This window comes from Hippocampus bargibanti, linkage group LG03, assembly GCF_051943395.1.
Source record: "Hippocampus bargibanti isolate YZ-2025 linkage group LG03, ASM5194339v1, whole genome shotgun sequence".
NCBI classification, from domain to species: Eukaryota; Metazoa; Chordata; class Actinopteri; order Syngnathiformes; family Syngnathidae; genus Hippocampus; species Hippocampus bargibanti.
In genome coordinates this window covers 4594915-4614656 of record NC_142736.1, presented here as the reverse complement: position 1 = coordinate 4614656, position 19742 = coordinate 4594915, and the positions used below count along the sequence as shown (strand labels likewise).

Here is a 19742-nt window from a genome sequence, read left to right as displayed (position 1 = left end):
GAAGGGACATTTAATTCGCCACACAAAAACCCACACTGATGAGAAACATTTTTCCTGTTCAGTTTGTGGCAAAGCATTCTCTCGGAAGGGATGTTTAATTCGCCACACAAGAATCCACACTGCTGAGAAACATTTTGCCTGTTAAGAATGTGGTCAAAGATTCTTAAAAGTGCACGGGAGAATCCACACCGGCGAGAAACCTTTCGCCTGCCAATTTAATTAGCCACACAATAATCCACAGTGGTGAGAAACATTTTTCCTGCCCAGTTTGTGGGAAACAATTCTCTCACAAAAGCCATTTGCTGTAATTAGCCACACACGAATCCTCACTGGTTAGAACCCCTTTTCCTTCTCTGCTTATGGCGAAATATTTTTTGTGATGGGACTCTTAAAAAGACACTCAAGACCGATACTGGTGAAAAACTGATCTGAACAGGCTTTATCAGGCTGATTGTAATTTATTTCCATTCTTTTTTCCCCCTTGGAACATTGAAATGGGTTTTTTTCCAGGCTTTTCGTGATGGTTAATAAATGTAGTTTTCCCCCCCACTCATTTAAGGTTTTTTTTGTACCATCGTTGACTGGACAGCACCCCACGTGTTGTGAAATGTTTCGTCTATTATTAAAAAAAAAAACAGGCTGATTGTAATTTATTTATATTCTTTTTTTCCCCGTTGGAACATTGAACTTATTTTTTTACTTCTAGTTATGGTTATTAAATGTAGTTTTTTTTCCCATTAATTTTGAAGTTCCCACACCCCCCTGTACCATCGTTGACTGGACAGCACCCTACTTGTTGTGAAATGTTTAATCGTCTATTATAAAAAATCAGCCAGAAAAAAATGAACATGTATAAATGGGTGGAAAAAATGACTATATACTGTATAGCAGGGGTGCTCATTACGTCAATCGCGATCTACTGGTCGATCGCGGAGGTAGTACTGGTCAATCGCAGCGTGAGAGTAAAAAAAAACATTCGTCCCGCAATGGGGAAATTTGCAGTCCGTGGGGGTGAAAGGATAGAAAACAAGATATTCTCAGCATAACAAAATAAAAATGTCAACTGTATACAGTCTTTTTCTGTCCCGGGTGGTGATGCTGCCTGACCAGCAGACAATGCCATAGTGGATGGCTGATGCCACCACAGAGTCATAGAAAGTCTTTAGGAGTGACCCCTGAACTCCAAAAGACCTCAGTTTCCTGAGTAGGAAGAGGCGACTCTGTCCCTTTTTGATTAGGGCATCCGTGTTTGTTGTCCAGTCCAGTTTATTGTTGAGAGTAACACCCAGGTACTTGTAGGAGGTCACCCTCTCAATGTCCGAACCCTGGATGTTCAATGGTGCAGGTGAGGATTGTTTCCTGCAGGAGTCCACCACCAGCTCCTTGGTTTTCCCGGTGTTGATCTGGAGGTGATTCTGCTGGCACCAGTCCACAAAGTCCTTTGTCAGTCCCCTGTACTCCCGATCGTCTCCCTCTGTAATGAGGCCGACAATAGCTGAGTCGTCAGACAACTTCTGAAAGTGGCAGGTTGGGGTGTTGTAGTTGAAGTCCGAGGTGTAGAGGGTGAAGAGGAATTGAGCCAGGACTGTTCCCTGCGGCGCTCCGGTGCTGCAGAGAAGCCTGCCCGACTCACAGTTCTTTACCCTCATGTACTGTGGCCTGTTTGTGAGGTAATCTGTAATACAAGATGTGAGGTGATGGTCGACTCCGGCATGCCGCAGCTTGTCCCCCAGTAGATTTGGCTGGATGGTGTTGAAGGCACTGGAGAAATCGAAGAACGTGATCCTCACCGTGCTCCCAGCATTCTCCAGGTGCAGCAACGCCGTATGGAGGAGGTAGATGATGGCATCCTCCACACCGATGCTGGGCTGGTAGGCAAACTGTAGCGGGTCCAGCGATGAGCTTGCCAGCGGTCGCAGGTGGGCGAGGACGAGTCTCCAGCGTCTTCATCAGGTGAGACGTCAGCACCACCGGTCTGTAGCTGTTGAGCTCCTTTGGGTTGGCAATCTTGGGCACTGGGACCAGGGATGACGTTTTCCACAGCTGTGGAACTCTGCCCAGCTTCAGGCACAGTCGGAGCAGGTATTGAGGAGTCGGGAACTGATGTTATCCGGACCTGCTGCCTTCCTCACCTGCATCCTGCTTAGTTGGTTTCTCACCTGCGCAGTTGTGACAGACAGGCAGGAACCAGGAGGCAGAGTGGCGGCTGAGGGTGTGGCAACGATTGGGAGGGCAGTTGTAGAGTCTAGAAACAAAATAAAATCACCGTCGCTGAGAAGAAGGAGATAATTGAAAAACACGAACGAGGTGTGCGTTTGTGTGATTTAGCGACAGAGCGCGGCTATGCTAAGTCCACCATCGCTACCATCCTTCGCAACAAAGAAGCTATCAAAGGTGCGTCTGTTGCAAAAGGTGTTTCCATGCTCTTGAAGCGACGGTCTCGGGCAATCGAAGAAGTTGAAAAACTTCTGTTAATTTGGATTCACGAAAAGCAGCTATCCGGCGACAGCGTGAGTAAAGCTATTTCATGCGAGAAAGCACGTCTAATTCACGCCGATATCGCCATGTGCCAACCTGGAAGTTCGGCGCTTATTGAGGATTTTAAAGCCAGTAACGGATGGTTCGAGAACATCTGAGGGCGAGGAGGAGAAGGCAATGTTGGCAAAGTGGAATGATGTGCAGGCTTTTACCGAACACTTCCATCCAGAAAAGACTGGCTATGACAATCATCAACATGATGAACGATAATGTGATGCCTCAACTTCGTAAGACCTTACAAGTCAGAAATCAACAGGTGTCAATTAAGAGGTTTTTAATCAGCAAAAAGGATGAGGAGTCTCCAAAGAAGCAAAGATAAGCCACACCAGAGGTTCAGTTACCAACAGTCCTTATGGAAGGTGACTCTGCTTCCATAAGCCATTAATGACCATCAAAAGGGTAAATACAGCTTTATTTTACAGCAGTTTATTTCTTTAATTACAGTCCTCATGTAATGTGCCTCTTTCCAAACAGCAAGTCCCTTTGACCTTCAACCTCCAACACCATTCCATCAAGTCATCAATGACTATCACAAATGTAAATAAAGTGACTTTATGATACAATGCAGTGTATTTCTTTCATTACAATACCATAGCACATTTATTATGCATAGGATAAGGTAGGTTCTGTGTAGAGTTAAGGCTTATTTAGTTGAAAAGTATATTTTATGGAAACCCGGGAACGAATTATTCCCATTTTAATGGTTTCCTATGGGATTTTTTTTTTTAGATACACACTTTTCACCTTACACACTCTGTCTGGAACCAATTAAGTTCATAAGTTGATGTCTCGCTGTATTTGCTGGCTAATAGCTCTCTATTCGCTAGCTACATGGTCATTTCAGCTAAAAATGCTGTACTATACAAGGTCGTTTTTCTTTCAGCCAAAAACGCCTGACTACATGGTCATTTTTTTTTCTGGTAAAAGCATATGACTATACAGTGGGACCGTGGCTTACGAACTTAATTGGTTCCCAGAGTGTGTAAGTCGAAAAGTGTGTATTCCAAAAACACTTTTCCCATAGGAAACCATTTAAATGAGAATAATCCGTTCCCAGGTCCTCATAAAACAGAATTTTCTACTTTCTAATTTTGTAAGCCTTAAAACTACACAAAATATACCTTATTTTATATATAATAAATGTCCTATAGGATTATGATGAAAAAAGAAACTGTACAGTACAATAAAGTCATTTTATTAACCTTTGTGATCGTTGTTAATGGCTCGATGGAATGGAGTGGCCGGTTTCATCAGCATTAAACACTTGATGAGGAACAATAACCTTCTTTCACTATCTCGTGCTTTCTCTGCCATAATTTTACCTAGTTCCTCCATGGTCGTTTTTTTTTTTCAGCTAAAAACGCCCACCTCTAATTAGTAAGGCGTTTTTAGCTGAAGAAAAAAAACTGTAAAGTCAGGCGTTTTTAGCTAAAGAAAAAACAACCATGTATATATAGTAACGCATTTTTTTGCGTGAAAAAAAACGACCATGTATAGTAAGGTGTCTTTGGCCCAAAAAAAAAGACAATTTTTAGTCAGGCATTTTAGCATAAAAAACGTATAGTAAGGCATTTTAGCTGAAAAAAACAATCATGCATAGTAAGGCGTTTTTTTGCTGAAAAAAACAACCATGTATAGTCAGGCGTTTTTAGCTGAAAAAAAAATCACCATGTATGGTAAGGCGTTTTTAGGGTGAAAAAAACGACCACGCATATTAAGGCATTTTTAGCTGAAAAAAATTATGTAAAGTAAGGCATTTTTAGCTGAAAAAAAAACCGATCATGTATCATCAGGCGTTTTTAGCTAAAGAAAAAATAACCATGTACATATAGTAAGGCATTTTTTGCTGAAATAAATGACCATGTATAGTAAGGCGTTTCTGGCCTGAAAAAATAACCATGGTTGTTTTTTTTTTTTATTAAAAACGCCGTACTATCCATGGTTGTTTTTTTTTTCACTAAAAACGCCGTACTATACATGGTCGGTTTTTTTTCAGCTAAAAACGCCTTAATATACATGGTTATTTTTTTCAGGCCAAAAACGCCTTACTGTACAGGTTTTTTTTTCAGATAAAAACGCCTTGCTAGGCGTGGTCGTTTTTTTTATCCTGAAAATGCCGTATTATGCATTTTATTCGGGCCAAAAACGCCTTCGTATGCATGATTGTTTATTTCTGCTAAAAACGCCCGACTATACATTGTATAGTCAGGTATGGTTTTTTTCAACTAAAAATGCCTTACTATTGATCGTTTTTTTTTCCAGCTAAAAACACCTTACCATATATGGTCATTTTATTCAGGTAAAAACGTCATACGATACATAGTCGTTTTTTGTGGTAATAAATGCCTTAGTGTACATGGTCATTTTTTCAGCTAAAAACGCCTTATTATAGATGGTAATTTTTTTTCAGCTAAAAATGTCGTGATGGGTCCAGCGACACTGAGGCATCGATGCGTAAGACCCCGTGTCAGTGCGCGTAGCGCTTTAAAGGACAACCGACGTCTCTGGACAAGTGGTGTCCATAATTTGTAAATTCACTTCTACATTTTAACAAAGATTCCACCGCATATAGCTATATTTTCCCTTTTAAGACTCGCACTGAATATTCCGGAAGTCTTGTTTTTGAGTTGGTGATGAGTCCGTACGTTACGTCACTGAAGGAACGCCCCTGATCGAAAAAAGGACACATTGTAGCAGTCCTTTCATCACGTCAATGCATTTTGCTGTACTTGTTTCGTCTGAAAACTTCGTGTTGCACCAAAAAGAGGCAGAAGAGGGTGACAAAGCTCCGTGTAAGGAATTAATCAGCCTGTGGAAATAGTATGCAAATTGCCAAACGAACGTTCGTTTGTCAATTTGCATACTCGGCACCGGCAGCCAATCAAAAGCCTGCTTCAGACTACACCCTGACTGAAAAGTGTACTTGAGAGTTTTGAAATCTGTTAGAAACGTGAGTCCACGTGGTTCGTAGCGGTTGCTTGTAGCTTTATTGAATAAAACAAACGTTTGATTTGAAAAAAAAAAAAAGAAAAAAATCACTTGTATTTTCTTGAAGTCGTCGGCCACCCGGGCCGAGTTCGACGTAAAAGTTGTACGCCGTGGGCTGCCGCTATTTCAAACACTGGTATTAAAATAATTATGATTTACTAGCTATTTGCTATCATTAGCTCTGACTGGCTTGCTAGCTAGCTGGCTGGCTAGCTAGCTATCTATTCACTATCAAGCTGGCTGGCTTTCTATTTGAGTTACTTCCGGATTCAGTGAACGCTGGCGCGTGTGGCTGCCGCTGCTCACCCACAGAAAGAAAATATTCTGTGACTAAATTGACCTTGAGTTTTGAAAGGGGCTTGGAAATGAAATAGATTATTATTATTATAATATAGATGGCTATATATTGGCTAGCTAGCTAGCTTTCTATCTATTTCAGTGACTTCCGGGTTGAGTGAACGCTGGCAAATGTATTATTATTATTAGTAGTAGTAGTAGTATTACTATTAACATTATTATTATCATTTACCAGCTATTTGCTATCTATTAGCTCTGACTGGCTTGCTTGCTAGCTAGCTAGCTATCTATTAACTAGCTGGCTAGCTATCTATTAACTATCTAGCTGGCTGGCTATCTAGCTAGTTATCTGTTGCCTATCGATTGGCTATCTTTCTATCTATTTGAGTTACTTCCGGGTTGAGTGAACGCTGGCGTGTGTGGCTGCCACTGCTCACCCACATAAAGACAATATTCTGTGACTGTAAAGTGACCTTGAGAGTTTTGAAAGGCGCTTAGAACTCAAATGTGTTATTATGTACTTGTTCCAGTTCCATTTATTGTTATTGCATATAAAAATGTCCATCTAGAGGGGCGAGCGGGCGCCTTCCCGAAGGCGCCAAGATGGCGGAATCCACCGTCCGCCATTTTCAACGGAGCCCGTCCGCCCTTTCCGGAGCGCCGAGGGCGCTCGTCTCCGGCCGCTGTCCATCTGTCCCACTTGATTGAAAAGGCGGCGGCGGGCGTAGTCTAACTTGGCTTTGCGACAAAATGGAAGCCAAAGGGGGGGGGGGGGGTCTTTTTGTGGATTGGGTTTGAGGTCAAGGGTCGTGGGTGGAGCGGCCCTTGCGATGGGGCCCCTCCAGTGCCTCCTTCTTCTTCCGCAGGAAATTCCCAAAGGCCTCCTTCTCTTTGCTCTCCTCCACCTCTGAACACAAAACACACAAAGGCGCCAACTTTTCTTCATCGGAGGTCGAAACGGGCGCCAAACGGCGAGTCGCCACGGCCGATCTTACTGCCGTGGTCCACGTCGTCCGCGTCGCTCGTCGCCTCTTCGTCTTCGTCATCAGAGCGATGGGCGCCGCGAGTCATGATGAGGTCACTGGGCCCGCAGGCGCCGGCTGTTTGGGAGACAACAAGGCAGGCGGCGCCACCATCAGGCTATCTATTAGCTATCTATTAGCTAATAGATGGCTATCTATTAGCTGCCTCGCTGGCTAGCTAGCTGGCTGGCTAGCTGTCTATCTATTAGCTATCTGGATAGCTATTTGGCTAGCTATCAAATTGCTATCTAATAGCTGACTAGCTGGCTATCTATTAGCTATCTAGATAGCTATTTGGCTAGCTATCAAATGGCTATCTGATAGCTGTCTAGGTGGCTATCTAATATCTACCTAGATGGCTATTTGGCAAGCAATCTAATAGCTATCTATTAGCTGTCTAGCTGGCTGACTCGCTATCAAGCTGGCTATGTATTAGCTATCTAGATGGCTATTTGGCCAGCTATCAAATGGGTATCTAATAGCTGTCTAGCTGGCTTCCTATTAGCTATCTAGATGGCTATTTGGCTAGCTATCTAATTGCTATCAGCTGCCTAGGTGGCTGGCTAGCTGTCTAGCTGGCTATCTATTAGCTATATAGATGGCTATTTGGCTAGCTATCAAATGGCTATCTAATAGCTGTCTAGCTGGCTACCTATTAGCTATCTAGATGGCTATTTGGCTAGTTATCTAATGGCTATCTATTAGCTGCCTAGCTGGCTGGCTATCTATTAGCTATCTAGATGGCTATTTGGCTAGCTATCTCATGGCTATCTATTAGCTGTCTACGTCGCTATCTAGCTGGCTATCTATTAGCTATCTAGATAGCTATTTGGCTAGCTATCAAATGGCTATCTGATAGCTATCTAGGTGGCTATCTAATATCTATCTAGATGGCTATTTGGCAAGCAATCTAATAGCTATCTATTAGCTGTCTAGCTGGCTGACTCGCTATCAAGCTGGCTATGTATTAGCTATCTAGATGGCTATTTGGCTAGCTATCTCATGGCTATCTATTAGCTGTCTACGTAGCTATCTAGCTGGCTATCTATTAGCTATCTAGATGGCTATTTGGCCAGCTATCAAATGGGTATCTAATAGCTGTCTAGCTGGCTTCCTATTAGCTATCTAGATGGCTATTTGGCTATCTATCTAATTGCTATCTATTAGCTGCCTAGGTGGCTGGCTAGCTGTCTAGCTGGCTATCTATTAGCTATATAGATGGCTATTTGGCTAGCTATCAAATGGCTATCTAATAGCTGTCTAGCTGGCTACCTATTAGCTATCTAGATGGCTATTTGGCTAGTTATCTAATGGCTATCTATTAGCTGCCTAGCTGGCTGGCTATCTATTAGCTATCTAGATGGCTATTTGGCTAGCTATCTCATGGCTATCTATTAGCTGTCTACGTAGCTATCTAGCTGGCTATCTATTAGATATCTAGATAGCTATTTGGCTAGCTATCAAATGGCTATCTGATAGCTGTCTAGGTGGCTATCTAATATCTATCTAGATGGCTATTTGGCAAGCAATCTAATAGCTATCTATTAGCTGTCTAGCTGGCTGACTCGCTATCAAGCTGGCTATGTATTAGCTATCTAGATGGCTATTTGGCTAGCTATCAAATGGCTATCTATTAGCTGCCTAGCTGGCTGGATATCTATTAGCTGTCTACGTAGCTATCTAGCTGGCTATCAATTAGCTATCTAGATGACTATTTGGCTAGCTATCAAATGACTATCTGATAGCTGTCTAGCTGGCTATTTGGCAAGCAATCTAATAGCTATCTATTAGCTGTCTAGCTGGCTGACTCGCTATCAAGCTGGCTATGTATTAGCTATCGAGATGGCTGTTTGGCTAGATATCAAATGACTACCTAATAGCTGTCTAGCTGGCTTCCTATTAGCTATCTAGATGGCTATTTGGCTCGCTATCTAATGATATCTATTAGATACCTAGATGGCTATTTGGCTAGCTATCAAATGGCTATCTGATAGCTGTCTAGCTAATATCTATCTAGATGACTATTTGGCAAGCAATCTAATAGCTATCTATTAGCTGTCTAGCTGGCTGACTCGTTATCAAGCTGGCTATGTATTAGCTATCTAGATAGCTATTTGGCTAGCTATCAAATGACTAATAGCTGTGTAGCTGGCTTCCTATTAGCTATCAAGATGGCTATTTGGCTAGCTATCTAATGGCTATCTATTAGCTGCCTAGCTGTCTACGTAGCTGCCTAGCTGGCTATCTATTAGCTATATAGATGGCTATCTAATAGCTGTCTTGCTGGCTACCTATTAGCTATCTATATGGCTATTTGGCTAGCTATCAAATGGCTATCTAATAGCTGTCTATCTGGCTACCTATTAGCTATCTAGATGGCTATTTGGCTAGCTATCTCATGGCTATCTATTAGCTGTCTATGTAGCTATCTGGCTGACTCAGTATCAAGCTGGTATGTATTAGCTATCTAGATGGCTATTTGGCCAGCTATCAAATGACTCTAATAGCTGTCTAGCTGGCTTCCTATTAGCTATCTAGATGGCTATTTGGCTAGCTATCTAATGGCTATATATTAGTTGGCTAGCTGTCTAGCTGGCTATCTATTAGCTATATAAATGGCTATTTGGCTAGCTAGCAAATGGCTATCTAATAGCTGTCTAGCTGGCTACCTATTAGCTATCTAGATGGCTATTTGGCTAGCTATCTAATGGTTATCTATTACCTGTCTAGCTACCTATATAGCTGGCTATCTATTAGCTATCTAGATGGCTAGGTATCAAATGGCTATCTAATAACTATCTAGATGGCTATCTATTAGCTATTTGGCTAGCTATGAAATGTCTATCTAATAGCTATCTATCAGCTGTCTAGCTGACTGAATAGCTATGGAGATGGCTATCTATTAGCTATCTAGATGGCTATTTGGCTAGCTATCAAATGGCTATCTACCTGGCTATCCATTAGCTATCTAGATGGCTATTTGGCTACCTATTAGCTATCTAGATGGCTATTTAGCTCGCTATCAAATGGCTATCGAATAGATATATATTAGCTGTCTAGTTAGCTATTTGGGCGGCCTATCTAATAGCTATTAGCTGTGTGGCTGGATGGCTAGCTATCTAGATGGCTAGCTATTAGCTATCTAATAGCTATCTATTAGCTGTTTATCTATCTAGCTCGCTATCTATTAGCTATCTAATAGCTATCAGAAGCTATCTATTAGCTAGCTTTCTAACTATTTGAGTTACTTTGGGGTTGAGTGAACACTGGCGCATGTGGCTGCCGCTGCTCACCCACAGAAAAACTGATCCTGTGACTAGTAAGTTAGCTTGAGTTTTGAAAGGCGCTTAGAAATTAAATGCATTATTATTATTATTATTGTTATTCTCGTCATCATTGGCTAGCTATATGCTATCTATTAGCTATCTGGCTGGCTAGATAGCTATCTATTAGCTATGTAGCTGGCTGGCTATCTAGGTAAGTATCTGTTGGCTATCGATTAGCTTGCTAGTTAGCTTTCTATCTATTTGACGAAAAGGCAAATGCTGGCCGGCGCTTGGCAGCATTTGGTGTCTCGCCTTTGACCCTTTGGAAAAAGCAGCCAAGGTGGCGCCACTCATTTTGGCTTTGACAAAATGGCGGGCGGCTCTCACCTGCGTCGGGATCGGCGGTCAAACGGACGGCGCCGAGGTCTCTGCCCAGTCGCTCCAGCTGCTCTTGGCGTTTTCCACTTTGGGCCTCCGTCTGCCGAACAAGCGGGAGTTTTATAATAATAATAACAATAATAATAATAATAATAATAATCCATTTCATTTCTAAGCGCCTTTCAGAACTCTCAAGGTCACTTTACAGTCACAGGATGAAGTTTTTTCTGTGGGTGAGCAGCGGCAGCCACACACGCCAGCGTTCACTCAACCCCAAAGTAACTCAGATAGAAAGCTAGCTAGCTAATAGATAGCTTCTGATAGCTAATAGATAGACAGGTAATAGATGGCCATTTGAGTGATTTTGAGCAGGGTTCATTCAACTCAGAATAACTCAAATAGAAGGCTAGCTAGCTAGCTAGCTAGCAGGTATCTAATAAATAGTTAGCCAGCTAGCCAATTAATAGTTAGCTAGCCAGCTAGATAGCTAATAGCTAGCTAATAGACAGCAAATAGATGATGGCAGTGAATGAGTTAAACATTAGTACCATGTGATACACTTTATATAATAATAATAATAATAATAATAATAATAATAATAATAATAATAATTTCATTTCTAAGCGCCTTTCGAAACTGTCAAGGTCACTTTTTAGTCACAGGATAAGTTTTTGCATGAGTGAGCAGCGGCAGCCACGCACGTCAACGTTCACTCAACCTGGAAGTAAGTCAAATAGATAGAAAGCTAGCTAGCTAATAGATAGCCAATAGATAGCTAATAGATAGACAGCTAGCTAGGTAGCCGTATACTTTATGTCACAAATTGTAGAATACCCGAGTTAGATGATCCTAAAATACTACAAATACCACATTGTTGTTAAGATGCATAAATTGTTTTTACACACGCTATCCATTAGCATGCAGACACCAGCAGGCCATTGTGATATGGCGGACGTGAAGAAGCAGGAAGTGTTGATATGTTGGAGTGATGTGTCATTCGCAAACGAGCCGGATCTCTGAAGTGAACGAAGTGAGCCGATTCCTAACAAGGAGCCGGAAATGGGAGCCGACTTTTTTTGTCCGCTATTCCCCGCCCCGTCTTCGGTTAAAGCCGCACGTGATTGGTTGATATCCGTGGTAGAGGAGGGAAGGGAGAAATATAGCTCAGAAGTGGGGGGGGGGGTGTTAGGGTAGACAAATGTTATCACATTATGCTGTTATTATTATTCAATGATTATTTTTTTTACTAGTTGGTATGATAGCATTATTAATATGAGGGAAAGTGAAAGTTAGTGGATGCTCTCTGTGCACATATAAATCAAGCCATATAAATAAAAATATTTGATATCATGTATTTTTTACATGAGTAATTCGTTTTTTTTACATAATTTTACATCATTTTTGGTAGTTAATTAATTTAAGCAAAAAAAAAAAAACGAGGAGCCATATGGGAGCCATAAGAGCCGGATCTTTTAGTGAGTCGAGCCAAAAGAACCGAATCGGCGCAATTCCCATCACTAATATCTTGTAGAGGGCGGGCTCACTTTCACTTTTATCAGTGTTGACCCGTCCAGGCGGCGGCACAAAAACTCACCAGCATCTTGCGGAGTCGCTCGTATTCTGGCCGGTAATCCCTAAACCACAAACGCACCAAAAGGTCAAATGGGGACACTCGCCGCCACAACGCGGCCTTTCCCACCTGTCGTACTCGTCGGCCGCCTCCTGGACTTTGACCAGCAGCTCGTCCAATCCGCCGCCCGTCACCGCCGACACGCCCACCACCTGCGGCGGGAGCGCAGAGTCAGCGGCTGCCGGCCACGCCGCCGCCGGGGGGCTTGGCTCACCCTCAGGTCTGAGTAGAACTGATCCAGGACCAGACTCATGGAGCGCGCCAGGTTGCTGACGTAGGAGCTCTCGTGGCTCAAAGCGTCCTGGAAGGCCTCAAAGTCCGTCATCCACTCCACCGCAAAGCTTTCCCCGATGATGTCCGTCTGCGAGCAAGCGCCGCCGTTAAGGGACGGCGGTCGAGACTGACGGGCGACGCCCCTCCAGGCGGAAAACACACCCCCCACGCAAACTCACTTTGTTCATCAATACGATGAAGGGGAGCTTGGTCTTGTACAAGATGCTGAAAAGAGACAAAACGTGGCATAACTCGCCCGGCGACTCGCCCGGTGTCAGAGATGTTCGATCGGACACTGTGGACGAGGGCTCGGACCCAGAAAGATTGTTTTTACTGCTGGCAGGAGACGCAGCCATTCATGACAGACGCCTGAATTCTACAGCCCTCTGCCAAACTATTTATTGAGAGTACAGTGATACCTTGGCGTACAAACTTAATTGGTTCCCAGACAGAGTGTGTAAGGCGAAAAGTGTGTATCCCAAAAATTAATTTCCTATAGGAACGCATTAAAATAAGAATAATCCGTTCCCAGGTCCCCGTAAAACATAATTTTCTACTTTCTAATTTTCTAAGATTTAACACTACATAAAATATAGCCTATTTTATTATAATAAATGTGCTATGGTATTATAATTAAAGAAATAAACTGGACTGTATAATAAAGTTGACATTTGTGATGGTCGATGGCTTGATGGAATGGAGTGGCCGGTTTCATCAGCAATAAACACTTAATGAGGAACGCAGCCTTCTTCTTTCACATTCTTGAGGAATGATCCCTTGTAGGTGCTTTCTCTGCGATAATTTTACCTTGTTCCTCATCAATTGTGTTCTGTCTAGCTGGGTTGATAGCTTTTTGCAGATGGCTTGTGCGGGTTATTTGTGGAGCTTGATTGACGGGATATTTTAACCTTCCAGTCTACACGCTGCTTTTGAACTATCAAAGTTGAAACTAATCCAAATTTCACCCTTTTCTATCCATTCTCTCACCATTTCACTGTTGGTTTTTTTTTCACTTTTGTTTTTTTGTTTCAAGGTCTGTCGTCTCCCTTTCGTGTGAGTGTGTTTTCTCACTGTCTCTCTGTCGTCTGCCTGTCTCTTTAATGCTTAAGCCCCCCCCCTCCCACCCCACTGCTGTGTTCTTGACCAATCACGTGGCTTTAACCGAAGACTGGGGGCGGGGAATAGAGGACAAAACAGTTGGCCACTATTTCCTTGTTAGGAGAACGGGGCTCGTTTGCGAACGACAGACACATTGTGGCAGCGCCTTGTGTATCCCGAAAAATAGTTTGTATGCCAAGGTAAAATTTTCATAAATGTAACGTTCGTAAACCAAAAAGTTCATAAGCCAAGGGGTTCATAAACGGAGGTATCACTCTATGTGCAAATTTAAGTGACACATTAGTAAAACAGTTTTCTTGATTAGAATACCACGCCCCTGAAACGTTCTGAGCGCGAACAGCTGTAAGCAATAAAACATTGTCTCTTCCATGAACTGATTTGTATCCTGGCTAATGAGCTCTTCCTGTGAAGGAGTTTCAAGTCGTAAATTGCTTCGGTGATAAAGGAGTTTCCCAAGTCCTAAATTCTGTCCAAAACTGGATCTCCTAGATGAAGATGACAGTTTAACTTGCTCTGTCTGTTGTCCTCAGATTGACCCCAGGTTGTTTGTGCTTCAATTGTGTATTCGAGTCACACATGTTGACGAAGCATATAACAGCATGAAACTTTTAACTATGATAACTTCTTATTCTCTATCACCCGGCGACCGAACCAACCTGCAGGCGTACAGCATGTTGGACATGAAGGTGACGGGGCTGACGCAGCGAGACGTGTCCATGACATAGAGGACGGCCACGGGGAAGGACGACGCCTGCCGGGCACAAAGGGGTACGTCGTCAAGCGCCGGCCAACGCCACAAGCCGGCGACCGGTCACTGGCGACGCGACGCACCAGGGCTTCCGTGATGATGCTGCCGGACGCCGACCACGTGAACACTTCGATCTGACCGGGGGTGTCAATCAGGACGTACCTGCGGAGGTCCAAGCGAGCGCGGAGGCTCAAAAGCGAGCCGCTGCATTTTGGACCACCAGGGGGCAAAGAAAGGCCAAAGACGCCCCCTGGTGGCAACTCTCAATGGACTGACCTGTGATGCTGCTGCTTCTTCTCCAGGAACTCCATCACCTCAAAAGCACAACCAAGAAAAAAAAATCTGGGTTACACACTAGTGATGTGTCGTTCGCGAACGAACCGGTTTTTTAGAGCCGATTCTGGCCGACTGGGAGCCGACTTTTTTTTTATAAGGATAATAATAATACATTTTATTTCAAGCGCCTTTCAAAGCTCTCAAGGACACTTTACAGTCACAGACAAGCATAGATACAATAATAAATAAAATACAATTATAAATCCCCGCCCCCAGTCTTCGGTTAAAGCCACACGTGATTGGTCGATATCCGTGGTAGCGGAGGGAAGGGAGAATTACAGCTCAGCAATGAGAAGGGGGTGGAGGAGGGGGAGGGGTTAGGGTAGACAGGTGGACAAATGTTATCGCATTATGCGGTTATTATTCAATTATTATATTTTTTTACTAGTTGGTATGATAGAATTATTAATATGAAAAGCAAATTAGTGACAGCTGATCATCAGACCAGAGTCACCACAGGGAAAGTCAAAGTTCGTGGATGCTCTCTGTGCACAGAGAGCATCCACGTGGCTCAGTGTATTAGCTAACTATCTAGCTAGCTATTAGCTATCTAAGTGGCTAGCTATCTACCTATATATCTGTTGGCCATCTATTAGCAGGCTAGCTAGGTTTCTATCTATTTACTTCTGGGTTGAGTGAACGCTGGCGCGTGTGGCTGCCGCTGCTCAACCAAAGAAAAACTTATCCTGTGACTGTAAAGTGACATTGAGAGTTTTGAAAGGCATTTATCAATGCAATGTATTATTATTAGTATTATTATCATTTGCCAGCGATTTGCTATCTTTTAGCTCTGGCTGCCTATCTAGCTATCTAGCTAGATATCTATTCACTATCTAACTGGCTGGCTATCTAGCTAGGTATCTGAAGTCTATTGATTGGCTGGCGAGCTAGCTTTCTATCTACTTGAGTTACTTTCTGGTTGTGTGTGGCTGCCGCTGCTCACCCACAGAAAAAAAACTTTTCCTGTGACTGTAAAGTGACCTTGAGTTTTGAAAGGCGCTCAGAAATTAAATTGATGATCTATCTATCTATCTATCCATCCATCCGCTATATAGGTGTCTAGCTAGCTATTAGCTATGTATTCGCTAGCTAGCTTTCTATTTGACCCACTTCCGGGTTGAGTGAACGTTATCGCGTGTGGCTGCCGCTACTCACCCACAAACTTCTCCTGTGACTGTAAAGTGACCTTGAGAGTTTTGAAAGGCGCAGGATGGAAAAGGAATGGCAAATCTTTTCACTTGGGAACCAAGTCAAGTTCACCCGTTTGGATCAGCGCCCGGTGGAGTCGAGGGGGGTCAAAGGTCAAAATGGAAGCGCTGCTCACCTGATCGAAGCGCGTCGCAAACAGGTTGAGCGAGGTGACGATGGCGCCGTTCGGTCCCAGGCCGTACTGCTTCATCACCTCTTTGTAGTTGACCGTGTCGCGAATGTCTGCCGGGAGACAAAGGTCAAAGGTCGGCACTTGGCCAGACGAGAGCGACGCGACGACGAGCCCCGCCTTACCGATGTTGGCGGGGAAGGGAAGGTCGTGGACGGCCGGGTCCAGGTTGATGACGTAAGGAGGCGTTTGCAGGCTGTGAAGATGAGCCGTCAGCCTCTGTGGAATTTGCCGCAAAGGATTGAACCAGGAAGGTGGCGGCGGGCGGCCGATAGGCTAAATGCTAATCAACGATGCATTTGCGTATTTTGCCCAAAACAACCGCGAACGTCAAGCATCCCAAAGTCCGGCGCCGGTGGAACGGGGAAAGATTACAAATGAACAACGCGTAGAATGGGCTCCAAATGCCGACTGAGCAGCTTTTGGTTAGCCGAAATCGTGGCTAGCGTGTCACGTGATCAAGGCCAGCACCGCTTATACAGTGATACCTTGGCTTACGAACTTAATTGGCTGCCAGTGTGTAAGGCAAAAAGCGTGTATCCCAAAAAATAATTTCCCATAGGAAACCAGTAAAATGAGAATAATCCGTTCCCATGTCCACATTAAACATAATTTTCTACTTTCTAATTTTGTTTTACCTTATAAATTATTGTGAGTGTTGTGGTCAAACTCTGGACTCTCCCAACCAAATCGTGTATGATAAATCAATATTCATTATTACTGTATTAGTTTTATTATTAGTAGTGTTATCAACAGCTCCTGTATTTTGTTTTTCTACTTCTTTCTTTCCTCTTCTTTTCATAACTTTGCTGCTGTGTTACTTCCGGGTTGAGTGAACGCTGACGCGAATGGCTGCCACTGCTCACCCGCACAAAAAAATCCTGTGACTGTAAAGTGTCCTTGAGAGTTTTGAAAGGCGCTTAGAAATTAAATGTATTATTATTATTATTATACAAAATATACCTTATTTTATGTATAATAAATGATATGGTATTATAATTCAAGAAATAAACGGTACAGTATAATAAAGTCATTTTATTGACCTTTGTGATGGTCGTTGATGGCTTGATGGAATGGAGTGGCCGGTTTCATCAGCATTAAACACTTGATGAGGAATGTAGCCTTCTTCGTCCACCATTTTGAGGAATGATCCCTTGTATGTGCTTTCTCTGCGATAATTTTACCTAGTTCCTCATCAATTGTGTTCTGTTTAGCTGGGTTGATAGCTTTTTGCATCAAGTGTACAGATGGCTTGTGCGGGTTGTTTGTGGAGCCTGATTGATGGGATATTTTAACCTTGCAGTCTACACTCTGCCTTTGAACTATCAAAGTTAAAACTCTTTCACTGTCATCTGCCTATCTCTTTAATGTTTAAACCACCTCCCCTCACTGCTGCGTTCTTGACCAATCACGTGGCTTTAACCGAAGACTGGGGGCGGGGAATAGAGTACCAAAACAAGCCGGCTGCCATTTTCTTTCAGGAGAACGGGCTCGTTCGCGAACGACACATCACTCATTGTGGCAGCTCCGTGTGTATCCCGAAAAATAGTTCATATGCCAAAACTTTCAGAAATTTAACGTACGTAAACCGAAAAGTATGTAAGCCAAGGGGTTCGTAAACTGAGGTATCCCTGTACTTGGCGAGAGGAAGTGACGTCATTAATTTCACACCATGTCGAAAGCTGCTTCTGGACGAATGACCCAACGCCACGGGCCGCGTGCTACACTCACATTCGAATATTCAATTCCTTTTCATTTTTCAAATCGATACATTGAGTGTATCAGTCAAGCATTTAGAAATGTTCCTTTGGTGTCCTAACACAAACTCAAAGTCTGAAATAAAACTAGCTATTAGCTATGTATTCGCTAGCTAGCTTTCTATCTATTTGAGTTACTTCCGGGTTGAGTGGACGCTGGCGCGTGTGGCTGCCGCTGCTCACACACAGCAGAACGTATCCTGGGACTGTAAAGTGACTTTTAGAGTATCGAAAGGCGCTTATAAATGAAATGTATTATTATTATTGCAAAGTTTTCGCGTCGAGGACCAGTCCGACGTGGTTTGGCGAGTGCGCGTTGTGACGTCAGGTTCCCAAGCGGACATTTCGCTCCCTCTCCACAAAAAAATGAATCAAGTTCCACGCTCTTATCCATCAAATTGGTCGCGGAAAGGCAAACCAGGCGGGTTGGATTGTTCGACGTGTTGTCGGACGACAGAGGCGAGTTGCGCTGTTAGCTTGGCTATGCTAAAGACGCTAATATTGGGTCCATTTCCTCGAAGCGCTACCTGAACCAAGGTGGTCTTTCCGGATCCCGCCATGCCAAGCACGAGCAAGCACACCGCTTTCCTCTCATCCTTCTCCTCCGCGAGATTCTTCTCAACAGCCGACACGCCGCCGGCCGCCGCCATTGTTCGCCGCCGCTTTTTCTTTTCCGTCTTGCACTTCTTTTCTTCAAACAATGCTCATTACCGCCACCTACTGGCACTACACGCGAATCAAGTAAGACGACTAAACCATCGAGATCGAGTAGCACGACAACGATTGAATTGTTATCCGTACAGAACTGTAATCATCCCGTTCAGGTCTTCTCCAGTCGCCTTTCTTCACAAATGTTGCTTTTGTGTTCAATCCAAGCCGCAATTATCTCTTGGACCTCGCTTCACTCTTCCATATTTGCACTTTTGCCCCCTCGGGTCTCTCGCGTTGGTTCCTTCCGTCCCCTCAGTAGAAGTAATTTGAAGCCATTTTACAAATTATGGACACAATTTGTCCGGAGACGTCGGTTGTCCTTTAAAGTAATCTGTGATGGGTCGATGAGGCATCCTGTATCATTTCGACACAGTATTGACACTGTGTTGACACTGTGTTGCTGAATACTGTTGCTGAATCATTCCAATTCAATTCCCCATTGTGGGACGAATAAAGGTTTTCTGATTCTGATTCTAAATACTGACACCTGGTGGATTTGCAGGGTACGTAGTCCCGAAAATAGATAGATACATAAATACATCATAAACAAATAGATAAATCGTTAAATAAAGAAATAAACGAATACATTGGTGAATAGGTAAATAAATACATATATAAATAAAAAACTAAAAATTTCATAGTACTTTTTTTAATCATTTCACGCCATAAACCAATAATGACGAGGAACATTCAAACTGGGCCGATTTACTTTTTTAAATCACGTTATATTGTGTGACTAGTTCATTCGGAATATGTATTTGAACGTGTACTTAAATATTAAAAAAGAACGTGTACTTAAATATTAAATAGGACCCAAAATTTCCGTGCTGAAAAAGCAACAGCACCCGTCAACAAGTCCCCGTCCGACTGGTAACTAAGGAGATCACTTTGTTTACGTTACGAGAAAGCCTAATTATGTCATGTGACGTCATTATTCGGCGACGTAGAACAGAATCCAGAAAAGGGGGGGAAACGGTTGCTATTTTTTTTACCGAACATTTAATATAATATGAACCTCCCGAAGTTGGAGTTTATAACTATTTTATAGTGAGTATTTCGGTATATTCAATTCTTTCAAATTCTTTCAAAGCAATGAAGACGTAATCCCCAAAACGTTAACAATGGAGTCACAAGGAACGCGCCGGTTCCCATAGCAACAGTGGTTCTGGTGGTGGTCACGTGAGTTTCTTAAAGAGGTACGCGCACTGACACGGGGATTTGCCCTGGAAGCTCGGGCACACGCATCATGCCTCAGTGTCGCTGGACCCATCACTACTAGCTACTGAGCTATGTATGGGCTG

The 19742-nt window shown here is 43.2% G+C and overlaps 1 protein-coding gene across 1 annotated transcript; it reads right to left on the bottom strand.

Annotated features, from left to right (window-relative positions):
• Positions 1 to 6331: 6331 nt before the first annotated feature.
• Positions 6332 to 18418, bottom strand: gpn1 (GPN-loop GTPase 1). Its single transcript, XM_088991693.1, has 13 exons — positions 18258 to 18418; positions 16099 to 16192; positions 15920 to 16026; positions 14536 to 14573; positions 14343 to 14421; positions 14168 to 14262; positions 12572 to 12617; positions 12334 to 12480; positions 12189 to 12271; positions 12084 to 12123; positions 10499 to 10589; positions 6819 to 6923; positions 6332 to 6730 (listed from the first exon to the last, which is right to left on the bottom strand). The coding sequence occupies exons 1-13, from the start codon at positions 18378 to 18380 to the stop codon at positions 6624 to 6626; spliced, it is 1155 nt and encodes a 384-aa protein (XP_088847819.1). The 5' UTR covers positions 18381 to 18418; the 3' UTR covers positions 6332 to 6623.
• Positions 18419 to 19742: the final 1324 nt, after the last annotated feature.

What these genes read in the sequence shown, in the direction of transcription:
- gpn1 (XM_088991693.1), bottom strand. Translation starts at nt 18,380, where the DNA reads ATGGCGGCGGCCGGCGGCGTGTCGGCTGTTGAGAAGAATCTCGCGGAG. An exon ending in GAAAGACCACCTTGGTTCAG is followed by an intron (nt 16,193 to 18,257) that starts GTAGCGCTTCGA and finishes CAAATTCCACAG; the next exon opens with AGGCTGACGGCTCATCTTCA. An exon ending in AACATGCTGTACGCCTGCAG is followed by an intron (nt 12,618 to 14,167) that starts GTTGGTTCGGTC and finishes GTCTCTTTTCAG; the next exon opens with CATCTTGTACAAGACCAAGC.